At 42.4% G+C, this 13,722-nt stretch overlaps 1 protein-coding gene across 1 annotated transcript in view; it reads right to left on the reverse strand.

Annotated features, from left to right (window-relative positions):
* Positions 1–13,722, reverse strand: part of LOC138267564 (solute carrier family 66 member 2-like) — a 244,558-nt gene that overhangs the window by 56,145 nt on the left and 174,691 nt on the right. The window contains exon 4 of the mRNA XM_069216616.1: positions 2,894–3,110. Within this exon, the coding sequence (XP_069072717.1) occupies positions 2,894–3,110 (217 nt within the window). The remainder of the gene's footprint in view (positions 1–2,893; positions 3,111–13,722) is intronic.

A 13,722-nucleotide genomic window follows, 5' to 3' on the forward strand; every position in this document is an offset into this window, starting at 1 on the left:
CGCCAATGCTGATGGTCTCTCCAGATACTTCCGCCTTAGCAATGAGAACTCCCAGGAGGTTGGGTAGCTCTCCCCACTTTCAGCTGGGGGGGGACACATGTTAGACCTGACAGCCTTAGGGTGGTCACCCCTAACTTTTTGCCTGCCTCCCTCCACTTTTTGGACACTGTTTTTGCTGGCTTTTAGACTCTGCGCACTTTATCACTGCTAACCAGTGCTAAAGTGCATATGCTCTCTCCCTTTAAACATGGTAACCTTGGATCATACCTGATTGGACTATTTAATTTACCTATAAGTCCCTAGTAATGTGCACTATATGTGCCTAGGGCCTGTAGATTAAATGCTACTAGTGGGCCTGCAGTACTGGTTGTGCCACCCACTTAAGTAGCCCCTTTACCTTGTTTCAGGCCTGCCATTGCAAGGCCTGTGTGTGCAGTTTCACTGTCACCTCGACTTGGCATTTAAAAGTACTTGCCAAGCCTAAACCTCCCCTTTCTCCACATATAAGCCACCTCTAATGTGTGCCCTAGGTAACCCTAGAGCAGGGTGCTGTTTGAGTAAAAGGCAGGACATGTACCTGTGTAGTTTACATGGCCTGGTAGTGTACAACTTCTAAATTCGTTTTTGCACTACTGTGAGGCGTGCTCCCTTCATAGGCTAACATTGGGGCTGCCCTCATACAGTATTGAAGTGGTAGCTGCTGATCTGAAAGGAGTAGGAAGGTCATATTTAGTATGGCCAGAATGGTAATACCAAATCCTGCTGACTGGTGGAGTTGGATTTAATATTACTATTCTAGAAATGCCACTTTTAGAAAGTGAGCATTTCTTTGCCCTTAAATCTTTCTGTGCCTTACAATCCACGTCTGGCTGGGCTTGGTTGACAGCTCCTTGTGCATTCACTCAGACACACCCCAAACACAGGGTACTCAGCCTCACTTGCATACATCTGCATTTTGAATGGGTCTTCCTGGGCTGGGAGGGTGGAGGGCCTGCTCTCACACAAAGGACTGCCACACCCCCTACTGGGACCCTGCCAGACAGGATTGAACTGAAAGGGGACCTGGTGCACTTCTTAGCCACTCTTTGAAGTCTCCCCCACTTCAAAGGCACATTTAGGTATAAAACAGGGCCTCTGCCCTACCTCATCAGACACTTGCTGGAGAAGAAACTTGAACCAGAACCTGCACCCTGCCAAGAAGAACTGCCTGGCTGCCTAAAGGACTCACCTGACTGCTTTCTACAAAGGACTGCTGCCTTGCTGTTGCCCTGGTGCCTTGCTGAACTCTTGTCTGGCTGTAAAAGTGCTCTCCAAGGGCTTGGATAGAGCTTGCCTCCTGTTCCCTGAAGTCTCAGGACCAAAAAGACTTCTCTTTTTCATTTGGACTCTTCGTGCGCCGAACATTTCGACACACAGCTTGCTCCGCGGCGAGAAAATCACTGCACACCGACGCTGATCGACGCAACACCATCGGGGTGACTGGAACTTCGACGCACAGCCTCGCAAGGACAACGTCGCCCGACTTCCAGAGGGGAAATTGACGCGACGCCTGCCCTGAGAACGAGAATTCCATGCACAGCCTCCCGGAACGACGTGCAGCCGGAAAACAAGCCGAAGAATCCAGGCACAGACCCCGGGACATCTGGTAATCCTGCGACCCACAGAAAGAGACTGTCCGCGCACCGTAAAACAACGCACGACTTCCCGCATGAAAAATAACAACGCAAGTCAGTGTGTGCAGGGGAGAAATCGACGCACACACCATTTTTCCACGTATCTCTTCTTCTGTGGCCCTTTGCAGAGATTTTCCACTTTACACCAGGTACTTTGTGCTTGAAAGAGACTTTGTTTGCTTTTTAAAGACTTAAGACACTTTATATCACTTTTCAGTGATATCTCTACAATTTCACATTGCATCTTTATTCGTTTTGACCTACAATTATCCTGATAAATATTATATATTTTTCTAAACACTGTGTGGTGTATTTTTGTGGTGCTATATTGTGTTATTGTATGATTTATTGCACAAATACTTTACACATTGCCTTCTAAGTTAAGCCTGACTGCTCGTGCCAAGCTACCAGAGGGTGGGCACAGGATAATTTTGGATTGTGTGTGACTTACCCTGACTAGAGTGAGGGTTCTTGCTTGGACAGAGGTTAACCTGACTGCCAAATAAAAACCCCATTTCTAACATTAGACAATATTCCTGTTGATGAGATTCTGAAGTGCAGCCATGCACAATTCCAGGAAGATGGCCGTACTGGCATAACGGCTGACTTTGAATACACTATTTCCCCAACAATAACGTATAAATGTGCATATATGGTGAATGTTTGGCATTTGATGTAATCCTTTAGTGGAAATAATTTGTTGTCTTTGCCACAATGGCGCCCTTGATTCTGTATTTTAGTAAGCACCTTATTGTTTGCTGTTATTGATACCACCTATGAATAACATGTCTCAAATTATTCAAAATATTTTGCTGCAGTTTAATAAATAAACTATGGCATGGACAAAATAGTGCATGTAGGTACACGGTGTTGCAACGTTGCTGTCTCTCTCTTGTGGGGTTGCTGTTTTCGCCTGCTGGGATGCTCTTGGCATACATGCAATGGCAGAAATGAAGAATGTCCATGACACAGAAAAGAGTAACTTAAAAAAGGACTACACATCATCATGTTCTGGTCTTGGCATTCATTTAACCACTCAAGCTAGAGGTGCTTTGTGGGACCAATTTAATTGGATCATGCGGCCATCAAAACTCATCTGGCAACCTTACAGTAGGCCAACAGACGTCTACGCACACAGCGAAATGCCACATCATTCGTAATGGCAACCGTTCAAGGACAGGATTTGCAAAAGAGCCAATTAAACACAAACATCAACTCACCTCATGCCCTGTGTAGAGCGCTTCTGGAAATTCTGCCAGAGCTGAGGAACACCCAGCATGGCCTCCATCAAGACTGCCACAAAGCCTAGGCCTTCCACAAAGATGGCAGCATCTATGAAGATGTAGGTGACCAATGTGCACACAACGCTTACAAAGAGGCAGCACTGGAGATAATCCACAAATCGACTCCAATTCCAGAAGTATTGAAGATCAAAATCTGATAATTAAAAAAAAAATCAATTTCCAAACCAGTAAACATTGTAAGCCAATGATTTATAACTTCAGCATTTCACTAAGTATAATTCATTATAGGGTGAACTATTTCATTCCAGGTCATTACTGTCTCTAGTCCTACATTTTTCACATGCAAATCATTGTTTTCAGGTGGCTGATTTAGATCTCGGCGGTGGGAATACTCTGTCACAAATGTGACGGATATCCTGTCTGCCGAATTATGATCCATATAGGATAGAATGAGATCGTAATATGGCAGCCGGGATATCCGTCACGTTTGTGATGGAGTATTCCCCTCCGCTGACTTCTCAATCAAGCCCTCAGTCTAATAAATTTAATGGAAGCAAAGCAAAATTACACCACCCAGAATGCGTGAGGCTGGTAAACAGACGTCCTGAACTGGAAACCGTGTTCATATGACCTGGAGGGCTTCTTACCTTATCTATATGTTTGATCAAGGCCTCATCTTACGAAAAAACACTCAATAATCTTTACTTGGGGAAAAAGCCTGGAAATAGGCAAAACGTACAAAATGTAGTGCTTTAAATAATGACTGTCTACATCATGCCACGTTTCCAATTGAAGAGATTGCATTAGGAGCTATGTACCAAGCCTATTTAATACCTCACCCTGGAGTAATCATTATAGGTTCCATGTTTAAATTTAAAAAATAAAAGGTGTTTTGCATTGTTTATTGAGTACGTTTGTGTGGCACTACATGCATTTTAGTAGCCAGAGCGCTAGGCAGTGCTAAAGGAAAAATGTACCAATGCGCTTTTCAGTTGCTCACATACAATCTAGCTCACTAAAAACTCCAGAATCTTAGTGGAAAAACGATCTACAAGAAACTGAACCCGTGTGCTTTATCTGTGCAAGACATACATGCGTGCCCATTTCTCTTTCGAACTAAACTGAGCATGCTTTTAAAACTCAGGTTTTTTACAAAAACTTATATTGGGTAATCTTTATAAAATATTTCCGGCTGCACCCTACCTAATAAGCTACCGATCACCCCACAGCTACTAGTGGAAGGCCATAAATATGCATGCCTGGAGGATTCGAAACTACCTTGAAAATATTTTTTGAAATCCACCTTTGAAATATTTTAGACCTTGACATTGTAAGATGCCAGACGCTGTCACCTGAAATTTGAAAGGGTCATCCCGTGAATGTTAAAATATGAATAAAGCAAAGCCAATATCTTCAAACAGATAAACATTCTGCAACCACTATTCTTGACTATCCAGTACTAGGTAAAGAAAACAAATGAGGCGCCCAAATGAGTGAAAGTCTATTTCTCTGTCTGGCAAACCAGTGAGTTATCAGGAGTTTGTCCGCATTATTATGTAAACAGTTCATAAAACTGCCAAGGAGACCTAATATGTTTGGATTAAAATGGCCGGAAGCCAGGTACTAGACAGGCTCGAGAAGCTGAATGTGCATAACTTTATGTGACCGAAATTACCTATTTCAGCATGTCTGGTCTTCTGTTGTACTAGAAGGAAAGACACAGCCTGTTCCAATTTTCAAATTATAAAAGCAAAAAAGGAGGAAAAGATTAGAAAACTAAATGTTACCAGATATCTTAGTGAGGGGCTATTTTAACTTCTTTCTCCCTTGAACAAAATTAAGTTGTTGGTGTTAAACATTTGTAGCAACAAATGATGTCACCAGGACGATCCCGATGGATGAATTCTTGGACTGTAGCCCACTGACAAAACTTGGAGCCACTGAGAATCATAAACGTATTTGGGGGGTTTCTGTCCATCCCTGTGACAGCGTTCCACATTCTTTACATGGTGGGGGGCTTGAGGGGCCTGCCCACCTTGGAGCTCAGTGAGAGTTTTAATTTGTGACTCTCGAGCACAACTTTACCCCAGCCGGAGTCTCAAGCCTGTTAAATGTCAGTTTTCCTCCTTGGTGAGGTCTTTGAGGTGCAAATGGTGTTTAGGGGTGCTCGTTTGCTGTCAGTGTGTGCAGAGTGTTGGCAGTGGTTCGACAGTACTGAATTTAAGAAAGGGAGAAGCCTTAGGCTAGGACTCGCAGCTGTATCGTTGGTGTGTGTCCTCTTGGAATCCGGGTCCACCCTTTCTACCAGCTAAGAAAGAAAGTCACTGTCAAGGTCAAGAGGAAGAGGCCGGTAGCAGACAAATCCAAGATGGGTGTTCTGATGTACAATACTCATGACAGACTTGCAACCAGCATAGTGGCAGAACCCGCTATACTTCTGTCATGATTCTCTCCCAGTGCTTTCGAGCTCACCATTAGGAGTCACTTCTAGCCGGCTTTTCAGTGTCCAACTAAGCTCTGACGTATGCTATATCTGCATACTGACTTTCAGCCCCTAGGACAATATTTTCAATGCATCTTTCATTTCGGATCCATGTCAGGTTTTGTTATAGCCAAAATGTTATTTTTCTCAAAGACTACACATCCTAGAAGACTTGACTATGTAGTATATCCAAAAATTGATTTTCCACTTCCTGAAAAAAATTCTGGACTTACATTCAGGATCACTGCCATATTTTGTGTGCTTTTTTTGCCAAAGCCTCCAATTCATAGAATGACTTGCTCACTGCTTTCTCTGCATCCTTGCAGGCCAAGGATAGGTGAAGGAACCCATCCTTGGCCTGCAAGGGTGCAGAGAAAGCAGGTCCTAGCTTGATCACACCTGATGAATGCAATCATTAGTAGGTTCTTCATTTGTGTCAGTTCAGCGTTGGTAATTGATGTAGTGTTTCTGTTTGGCTGCACACTGTTTCCAGAAGAGTTTTGATTCTGGAACAATGCAAAATCTTGTTCTTGAATTCGTTCTGTGGTGTTTCCTTGTTTCTTGGACTAGCACAAATGTAGTGTTTCTTTGTTTCTTGAACCCCTCTATTTCAGTAGTTACCCTTTTCCAAATTCCTGCCTTCATTTACCTCTCCATTAGTTCCAGTTTCTAGAATGTTACTTTCTAAGCTCTGATGACTTCGCATCCAGTTTCCTTGAGTGATTTCTTTAACCTATGTTTTCCCCTCTTTCCTGATAAACCATATTCCTCTCTCACTCCTTGTCTATTGTGGATGTGTGTTTTAGTTAACCACGACAGCTGTTACTACCTTACCCATTACTGTGCATGCTTTCAGGCTGGTATTGCGAGAGCCTGATCACTTCACAATTCAAAGAATAAGTCATTGTGGATCTGAACCAGCAAAAAGGCGAGCAATGTTATTAAATTAACCAAACTCGATTTTGATCTGTTGCAGGATTTTTAACTTGTTACAGGAGCTGTTGAGTGCTGAAGGAAGTGCAGTACTGTAATTGTAGACTTTAGCCAGATTGTGACCCACATTGTGAAAGAGACTGAGCCAAGAATCGTGAAGTGGCAGTTTGATGTACTGATTCTCGTGCACCATTCTTGTTTTGCAGCCTGCGCGGAGCAGATATTTTCTTGCAGCGTGCATGTGGCCTGAATGCTGGAGACCGCATTCTCCAGTTTCTTAAGTACCGTTCAGCACATCATGTCTGAAGTATAAACTTACCTGCATTTATGCTCACTCGATCATTCCACATTAAAGGCTTGCTGTAATTTCTAGGCGTGACTTATGATTGAGGGTGGTACCAAACCTGCTAAAAAAAAATGGTTCTTAAAATAGAATAAGGACTTGTCGTCTATACAAGCTAATGGAAAACTAGTATGCTACTGGAAGCTAACAAGGAAGAGTGTGGAAATATTAAAGGAAAGATCTTTTAAAGGCAGTGCCAATGGAAGACTAGGGCTTTCTGGTCCATGTTATTATTTTAAATAATTGTTTTAGATAATTATTTCATTTTGTTATTCCAATTTATTTTATTAATCTGTTGTTTTAGTATTGTTTGCTAGTTTGTTGTATTTAATTTCCTTGCAGGTATGGCAGCACCCCCTAGTTTTTTACCTGTGCCTGCAGAGCCTCTATTCCTTGGAAAAGGTGGAAAATCACTTTTTTCACATATATGTTGGTCATAGGTGGAGACAAGTAAGACCCTGTGAGAAAACAAGCCATTTTATAACACCATCTAGGGACTGAAGGGAGAATAATTTATGATGATCTGCCAGATGTTTTGCTGGGTATGGCTAATGGGTAGCCCATAAATCTATATGAGATGTCACTGCAAATGTTGGAGAACGATTTCACGCTAAAAGTGAGCATAGTTTTTGAGAGAGATTGACAAATTCTTTTGCCATGTGCAAGAGCATGATGAGGACATAATGACATGTTGCTTCGTTATGAGGTTTGACAGTGACCTGTAATTTCCAGAATCTAATTGACTCCTTAATCCATGCTCAATTTTGTTAGATGCACGAATAATAGGAAGATAAAATAAAAATGACTATCTATTGATCCCTCTCTAGAAAAAATCCATACAAATCACAAGAAGTATTGAAAAGACTGCTGTGTGTATTAAGGAGATAGAAATGGGTAAACACTACATAAAGAATTCAGAAAAAGAAACTGTGTAGAGGTAAAAGAGGTCAAGTTAAAGAAACCCATCCAGCCTGTTAGATTTGATGGTGTCAAGTCTGAAGAAAAAAGAAACATACCGTGCTAAAGATGCGGGTGTCCAGCACGCAATGCCTCCAGTTTGTGTGTGGAGCATGAACTGTGGCATTTAGGATTGTGGAAAGAAAGGACATTTGGCAAAAGTTTGTAAGGCAAGAAGGACAATGGAAAATACCAGTATACAAACAGTAGAAGACATGAGTAAGGTTCAGGAGGAAATAATATTAACTGTAAGTGAGATATACAATTCTATTCAACAAGAAAGTGACAGCATTAGTGACAGGAGTCTAAAGAAAGAGAGTTCAGGAAAGTTGGAGAAGCCTCATTGTGATAACACATTAGGAACTGTGTTAGTTAAGATATTTTTGGATTCTGGAAGCCTGCTTACTTTGATATCCAAAATGACCTATGAAAATGATCTCAAGGCACTGATCGGAAAATTGCAACAAACTGATGTAAATGCAGTGGGATATGGCAGTGAAAGGACAAATATCATTGGAATACAATGCATGGGTATGAATGATATGCATGGGAAAGTTTATGTGACTGATGAAGGGTCAAATCTTTTAAGGTGGCTTCACCAAAAGGATTTAAATACTGTGCTTGATCCTAATGCCAAAAAACCCGTCATGACAGTTAAAACAGCAAATGAGAATATCGTGATAAAACAAGAAATGGAAACAGAATGGGCTAAGAAGTTAATGGAAACATTTCCACAGGTATTTACTGACAAGTTAGCTATTTTGAAGAAATTTACACATCAAATAATTTTGAAGAAGAATGCTACAGCCACTGTACATAAGGTGAGACCTACACCATTATTGATGAGTGAGTCACTTCAGCAAGAACTGACTAAATTGTTAGAAGAAACCATTATAGAATGAATGGCTTGCACCCATTGTTGTGGCTCCAAAAGAAAGAAACAAGATCTGTCTTTGTATAGACTTAAGAGATCTCAATAGAAACATATTAGTGGACAGGCAACATTTGCCCAACATTGCTGAAATGTTAAGTATGATGGGGGGTGGCAAAGTGCTTAGTTTGTTGGATATGTCAGCGGCATTCCACCAGGTTAAATTACATCCAGAATCCCAACCTTTGACTCGTTCATCATCCCCCTAGGGGCGTATTGTTACTGCGGGATGTGGTTTGGACTGGCATCAGCCTCTGCAGTTTTTCAACAGATCATGCAGGATATTTTCCAGGGAATGCATAAAGTACTATGCTTCCAAGATGGGATTATGGTGATGGGAAAGTTCTTTGGTAGAGCATGATGAGCTGTTGGAAGAAGTACTGCGGAGGGTTGGAGATCATGGTTTGACCATAAAGAAAGAGAAGTGTCACTTGAGGAGAGAGCAAGTAAACTATTTGGGACATGGAATATCTGAAAGAGGAATAAGACCAAAGAAAAGCATTGTAAAGGCAAGTGATGATGCTCCACAACCCGGTAACAAAGAACAATTGAAGTAATTCCTGGGTCTTGCGGAGTATTGTTCCAAATCTGTATCTAGTTTTGCTGATGTTGAACTGATGAGAGTGTTATTTAAAAAAAGGCGCTGTGTTTGAGTTGGGAGCAGAATTCAAGACTGCATTTGACAAGATCAAATGGTCTCTTGCTCATGCTCTATTAGGACACTTTGACGTTAGTAGAAAAACCACTGTGACAACGGATACCAGTATTGTGGGTCTTGGTGCTGTGTTGGTTCAGAACATGGATGATGGGGAAAGGATTATTGGCTTCACATCTCAACGGCTACAGGGGGCAGAACAATCATACTCTGCTAATAAGAGGAATTATCTTGTTGTTGGGGAGTGACCCAATTTAGGTACTACTTGAGGGGCTTGTCTATTGTCCTTAATACTGACCATAAACCTTTCTTGCATATCTTCAAATGTGGTAGGGGCTTGGAAAGTAGCATGACACCTCGAATTTCTAGGTGGTTGATGACAACAAGGGATTTTAACATGTGGTAAAATATGTGAGGGAAAATAAGAATGTAGTAGCCGACTGTTTATCATGCATGCCTGGGAAGGAAGAAGAGGATGTTTCAACCACATGTGGGACTGAGTCCCAGACACTCTCTATTGAAGGAGAATTGGCTCTAGGTTAAGAAGAGTGGAAAGACACAAAAGTTCAAGATAAGAAATATAAGGAATCGAAAGTGCTGAAAAGGTGTGGTCGGCAGCAGACAACAGTCTTAAATGAAAGTTTGAGGCAGTATTTGGGTGCATGGAACTTCTAACTCGACCATATGTGGCATGAAGTGGAATGATGTGTAGAAGTGTGTGTAGCTGAATTGTGTGGTGTGGAATTATATGATGTTTAAATGTGTTGTGTGCAGTGCAATTATATGGCGTGGATTTGTGTGTGGACTGCATTAGACACGTTTTTACATCTAAGAAATGCACTATAACTCACACTGTTTTTCATGTTAAATCATTTATCTTTTATATGCATGTAATTCAGAAAGTTGCACACAATTAAAAAATGTAAGCATTTCATGGCTCTGAAATCCATTGCTTACGTGTCACTAGTGAACACTACAGGACCTGCTTCCATCTGATCTCAGTCAGCAAAGATGTCACAAAAAGAGCAGAGAAGCTGTTGTCACTTGGGTCTTAAGTCCACAATAGTGCGACTAAAAAGCACAAACAAAACTATTGCAATGACATCACTTTTGCAAACCACCCAAGACTTAGAGATTCTCTAGTTTCACCACAGAAGTGTGGTGTAATAGAGACAAACTTCAGATCCGGCAGGCAGGCCAGATCGGTGAATCCACGGGTAAATCCATTGTCCGCACGATGTGCAGGTACCAAGGTCACAGGAGAACAAATTCTTCAAGCAATTATGTGTAAAATAAATATACAAAGGGCAAAATACACCACACACCATCAGTCAACAACCGCTCTCTCAAGGAAGCGGATGTATTGTTCGGAGGTGACAAAAAGGCTATAGATTGTAGTTCAGGTGCGCTGATGAGCAGGCCATTGCTTTTGACCTACTCACCATAGGGGTTCCCTTCTCAGAGCCTAAGTTCCTGCTCATGTAACAAAGGTACAGTGTATGTACAGTAGCCCATAGCCATACAGTAAAAGTAGGGTTTGGGTGCAAGACAGACAGCTCTAATCCCTCCCTACCAACCTAGCAGACTGATCTCTCTCCCGAAAGCTTCCCTCGCTCGATGTGTACAAAAGATACCCTTTTCTTCAACGGCGCTATCAGAAAATTTGAGATGCCACACACACCCTGCCAAAGCCTGTTATTTACACACATCAACAAAGTCATAAAGCAAAGATGACATATGTATTTCTGAGAGCTACCTCCCCAAGCCCAGGCTCCAGAAAGCAATCATTTTCGTTGGCGCGGCATTGCTCGGGCACTACTTCACGGCCCATGAGTGGCGCACGCACTACGTGACTCCTTTGATGTGGTTGCCTTGTGCTAATGGTTGGCTAAACCACATTCCACAGGCTGTGGTGCCCTGGTTGCCTAAGTAAAGACAGACACAGAAATATAACCGTCCTAGTGATGACATAAGATGCCCATCCAAGCTAATGAGGTTGCTGTAAAGGTGTGTATTTCTTGTCAAGGGTGTCTCAGTTGTAAACAAGGCAATGGGGCATAGTAACTGCTCTACCCCCACAGAAAAAAGCAATTACAGAAGCAGCTTTATCAACCATTAGACTCAACAGTTTAAGAAATATTTACACTTTTGTGAACGCCAGTCAGAGGGGCGCAACCAGACCCAATGATGGGGTCTAACACAAATCACCAGTAGAGGCAGACACAGACAGTGTTACTCAGGGAAAGCGGACATAGCACTCCCTGTTTTTTTTGTTTTCTGTGCAATGAAACAAAAAACCAGCATGTGACACACTCGCATGGTGAAACCACACTGCTGCCATGACCCGTTGCCCCGCCCTTCCCCACAGCAGCAAATAATGTACATAGCAAATTAAATGAGGGACAGGTTAATAAAAATGTTTTTTTTAAAACAGACTGCGCTCATTGATGGAACAAATTAAAACAGCAGCACTCGGAGCAAATTAAATACATGACGGTCTAATAAAAAAAAGACACTCAGCACTGTCGCAAATGGAAACAGAGGCGCTCCTGAGGAGGGCTTGTTAACATAGAAAAAAGAAGTACATAAAATGATCATTAAATGATGGAACCATGGAAGGATAGTGTGATGGGTCGCAGCTCTCAGGGCGTAAACTCAAGAGAATGCATGCAATGGACAAATGAGCAGAAAGAATTGGAGAGTGACAATGGAGTCAGCCAATGGTAACCCCTGGGCATGGCTGAAGCTCACATAAGCTGATACAGCATGTCTCTTTGAGACAGCACATACGCTGTCTACAGCCAAGACATAAAAAAGGGGGAGATGTGTGAAGATGTACTTGAGGGTGGAATGCTGAGTAGGCATTGATGAGGCCGATTAGAAAGGGGTGGCGAGATATGTTCTAGGAAAACCTGTTGGTATTCATTATTAGCTGGAGGTTACTGCTGTAACAAGTCATGTTCCTGTAATTAAAGAAAATTAAGAAACAACCTTGAGAGTATGCGATTACTAAAGGCAGATAATGATCTTTGAAAATGGTGAAGTGTAATATCTGCTCGGAATTCCAGCAAGCAAAAAAGTGAGCCTGACTTTTTCTATGAGGGTTTCAGTGGGGTCTCATGCCAAGAATCACCTCAAATACACCCACATCAATATTTTGCCACTGTTGTCACATACACCTAGAAATACCTCTAGTGTGCAAGCAGCAGCATTTTCCATGAGTGCCCCTTATGCCAAGAATACCCTCCAGTTTGCCAGCACAAGCATCTTGCCATGGGTGTCCTATATGCAAAGAACGACCATAGTATGCTACTGCATGACTTTTGCCATAGGTATCTCAAAAGCCACAAATTACCTCTAGTAAACTAGGGCTGCTGTCAATTTACAAGCTTAACACACTCACACGCACTCAGTTATGCTTGCGTACATTCACTCACTTTCACTCATTCGCAGTCACTCACACTCATTCTAACTCTCTCACTCTTATTCTCACTCATTCTGATCCACACTCACTTATTCTCACACATTCATTTTCACACACTAGTTCTCGTCCACTCACACACTCTCTCTCTCACACCCTCACATTCATTCTCACTTACTCATAGTCATTACTTTGCTTCTATCCACAACAGCACACCAATAACAGTTAAAACTAAAAACCCTACACCCCAAAAATCGTCTGATCCGAAATCAACACATTTTTCTAGAATCCTCCACACATCATCCAACCAGATGGAAAAAAAACATAAGTACTGTGTTGTCAAACACTAAATTCATTCTCCCACAGTTCAATGAAGAAGGCAAAGGGGACATTTAAAGTTGGGCTGTAAAGGAGCATTTGCCAATAAATGACAGGTGCCCAGTGTAAGGAAATGCCTCCTTGGCATGGTTACCCCCTGACTTTTTGCCTTTGCTGATGCTATGTTTTGAATTGAAAGTGTGCTGAGACCTGCTAACCAGGCCCCAGCACCAGTGTTCTTTCCCTAACCTGTACTTTTGATTCCACAATTGGCGCACCCTGGCATCCAGGTAAGTCCCTTGTAACTGGTACCCCTGGTACCAAGGGCCCTGATGCCAGGGAAGGTCTCTAAGGGCTGCAGCATATCTTATGCCACCCTGGGGACCCCTCACTCAGCACAGGCACACTGCTTACCAGCTTGTGTGTGCTGGTGAGAACAAAACGAGTAAGTCGACATGGCACTCCCCTCAGGGTGCCATGCCAACCTCACACTGCCTATGCAGTATAGATAAGTCACCCCTCTAGTAGGCCTTACAGCCCTAAGGGAGGGTGCACTATACCATAGGTGAGGGCACCGGTGCATGAGCACTGTGCCCCTACAGTGTCTAAGCCAAACCTTAGACATTATAAGTGCAGGGTAGCCATAAGAGTATATGGTCTGGGAGTCTGTCAAACACGAACTCCACAGCACCATAATGGCTACACTGAAAACTGGGAAGTTTGGTATCAAACTTCTCAGCACAATAAATGCACACTGATGCCAGT

The sequence above is a fragment of the Pleurodeles waltl genome, chromosome 12, assembly GCF_031143425.1.
Source record: "Pleurodeles waltl isolate 20211129_DDA chromosome 12, aPleWal1.hap1.20221129, whole genome shotgun sequence".
NCBI lineage: Eukaryota > Metazoa > Chordata > Amphibia > Caudata > Salamandridae > Pleurodeles > Pleurodeles waltl.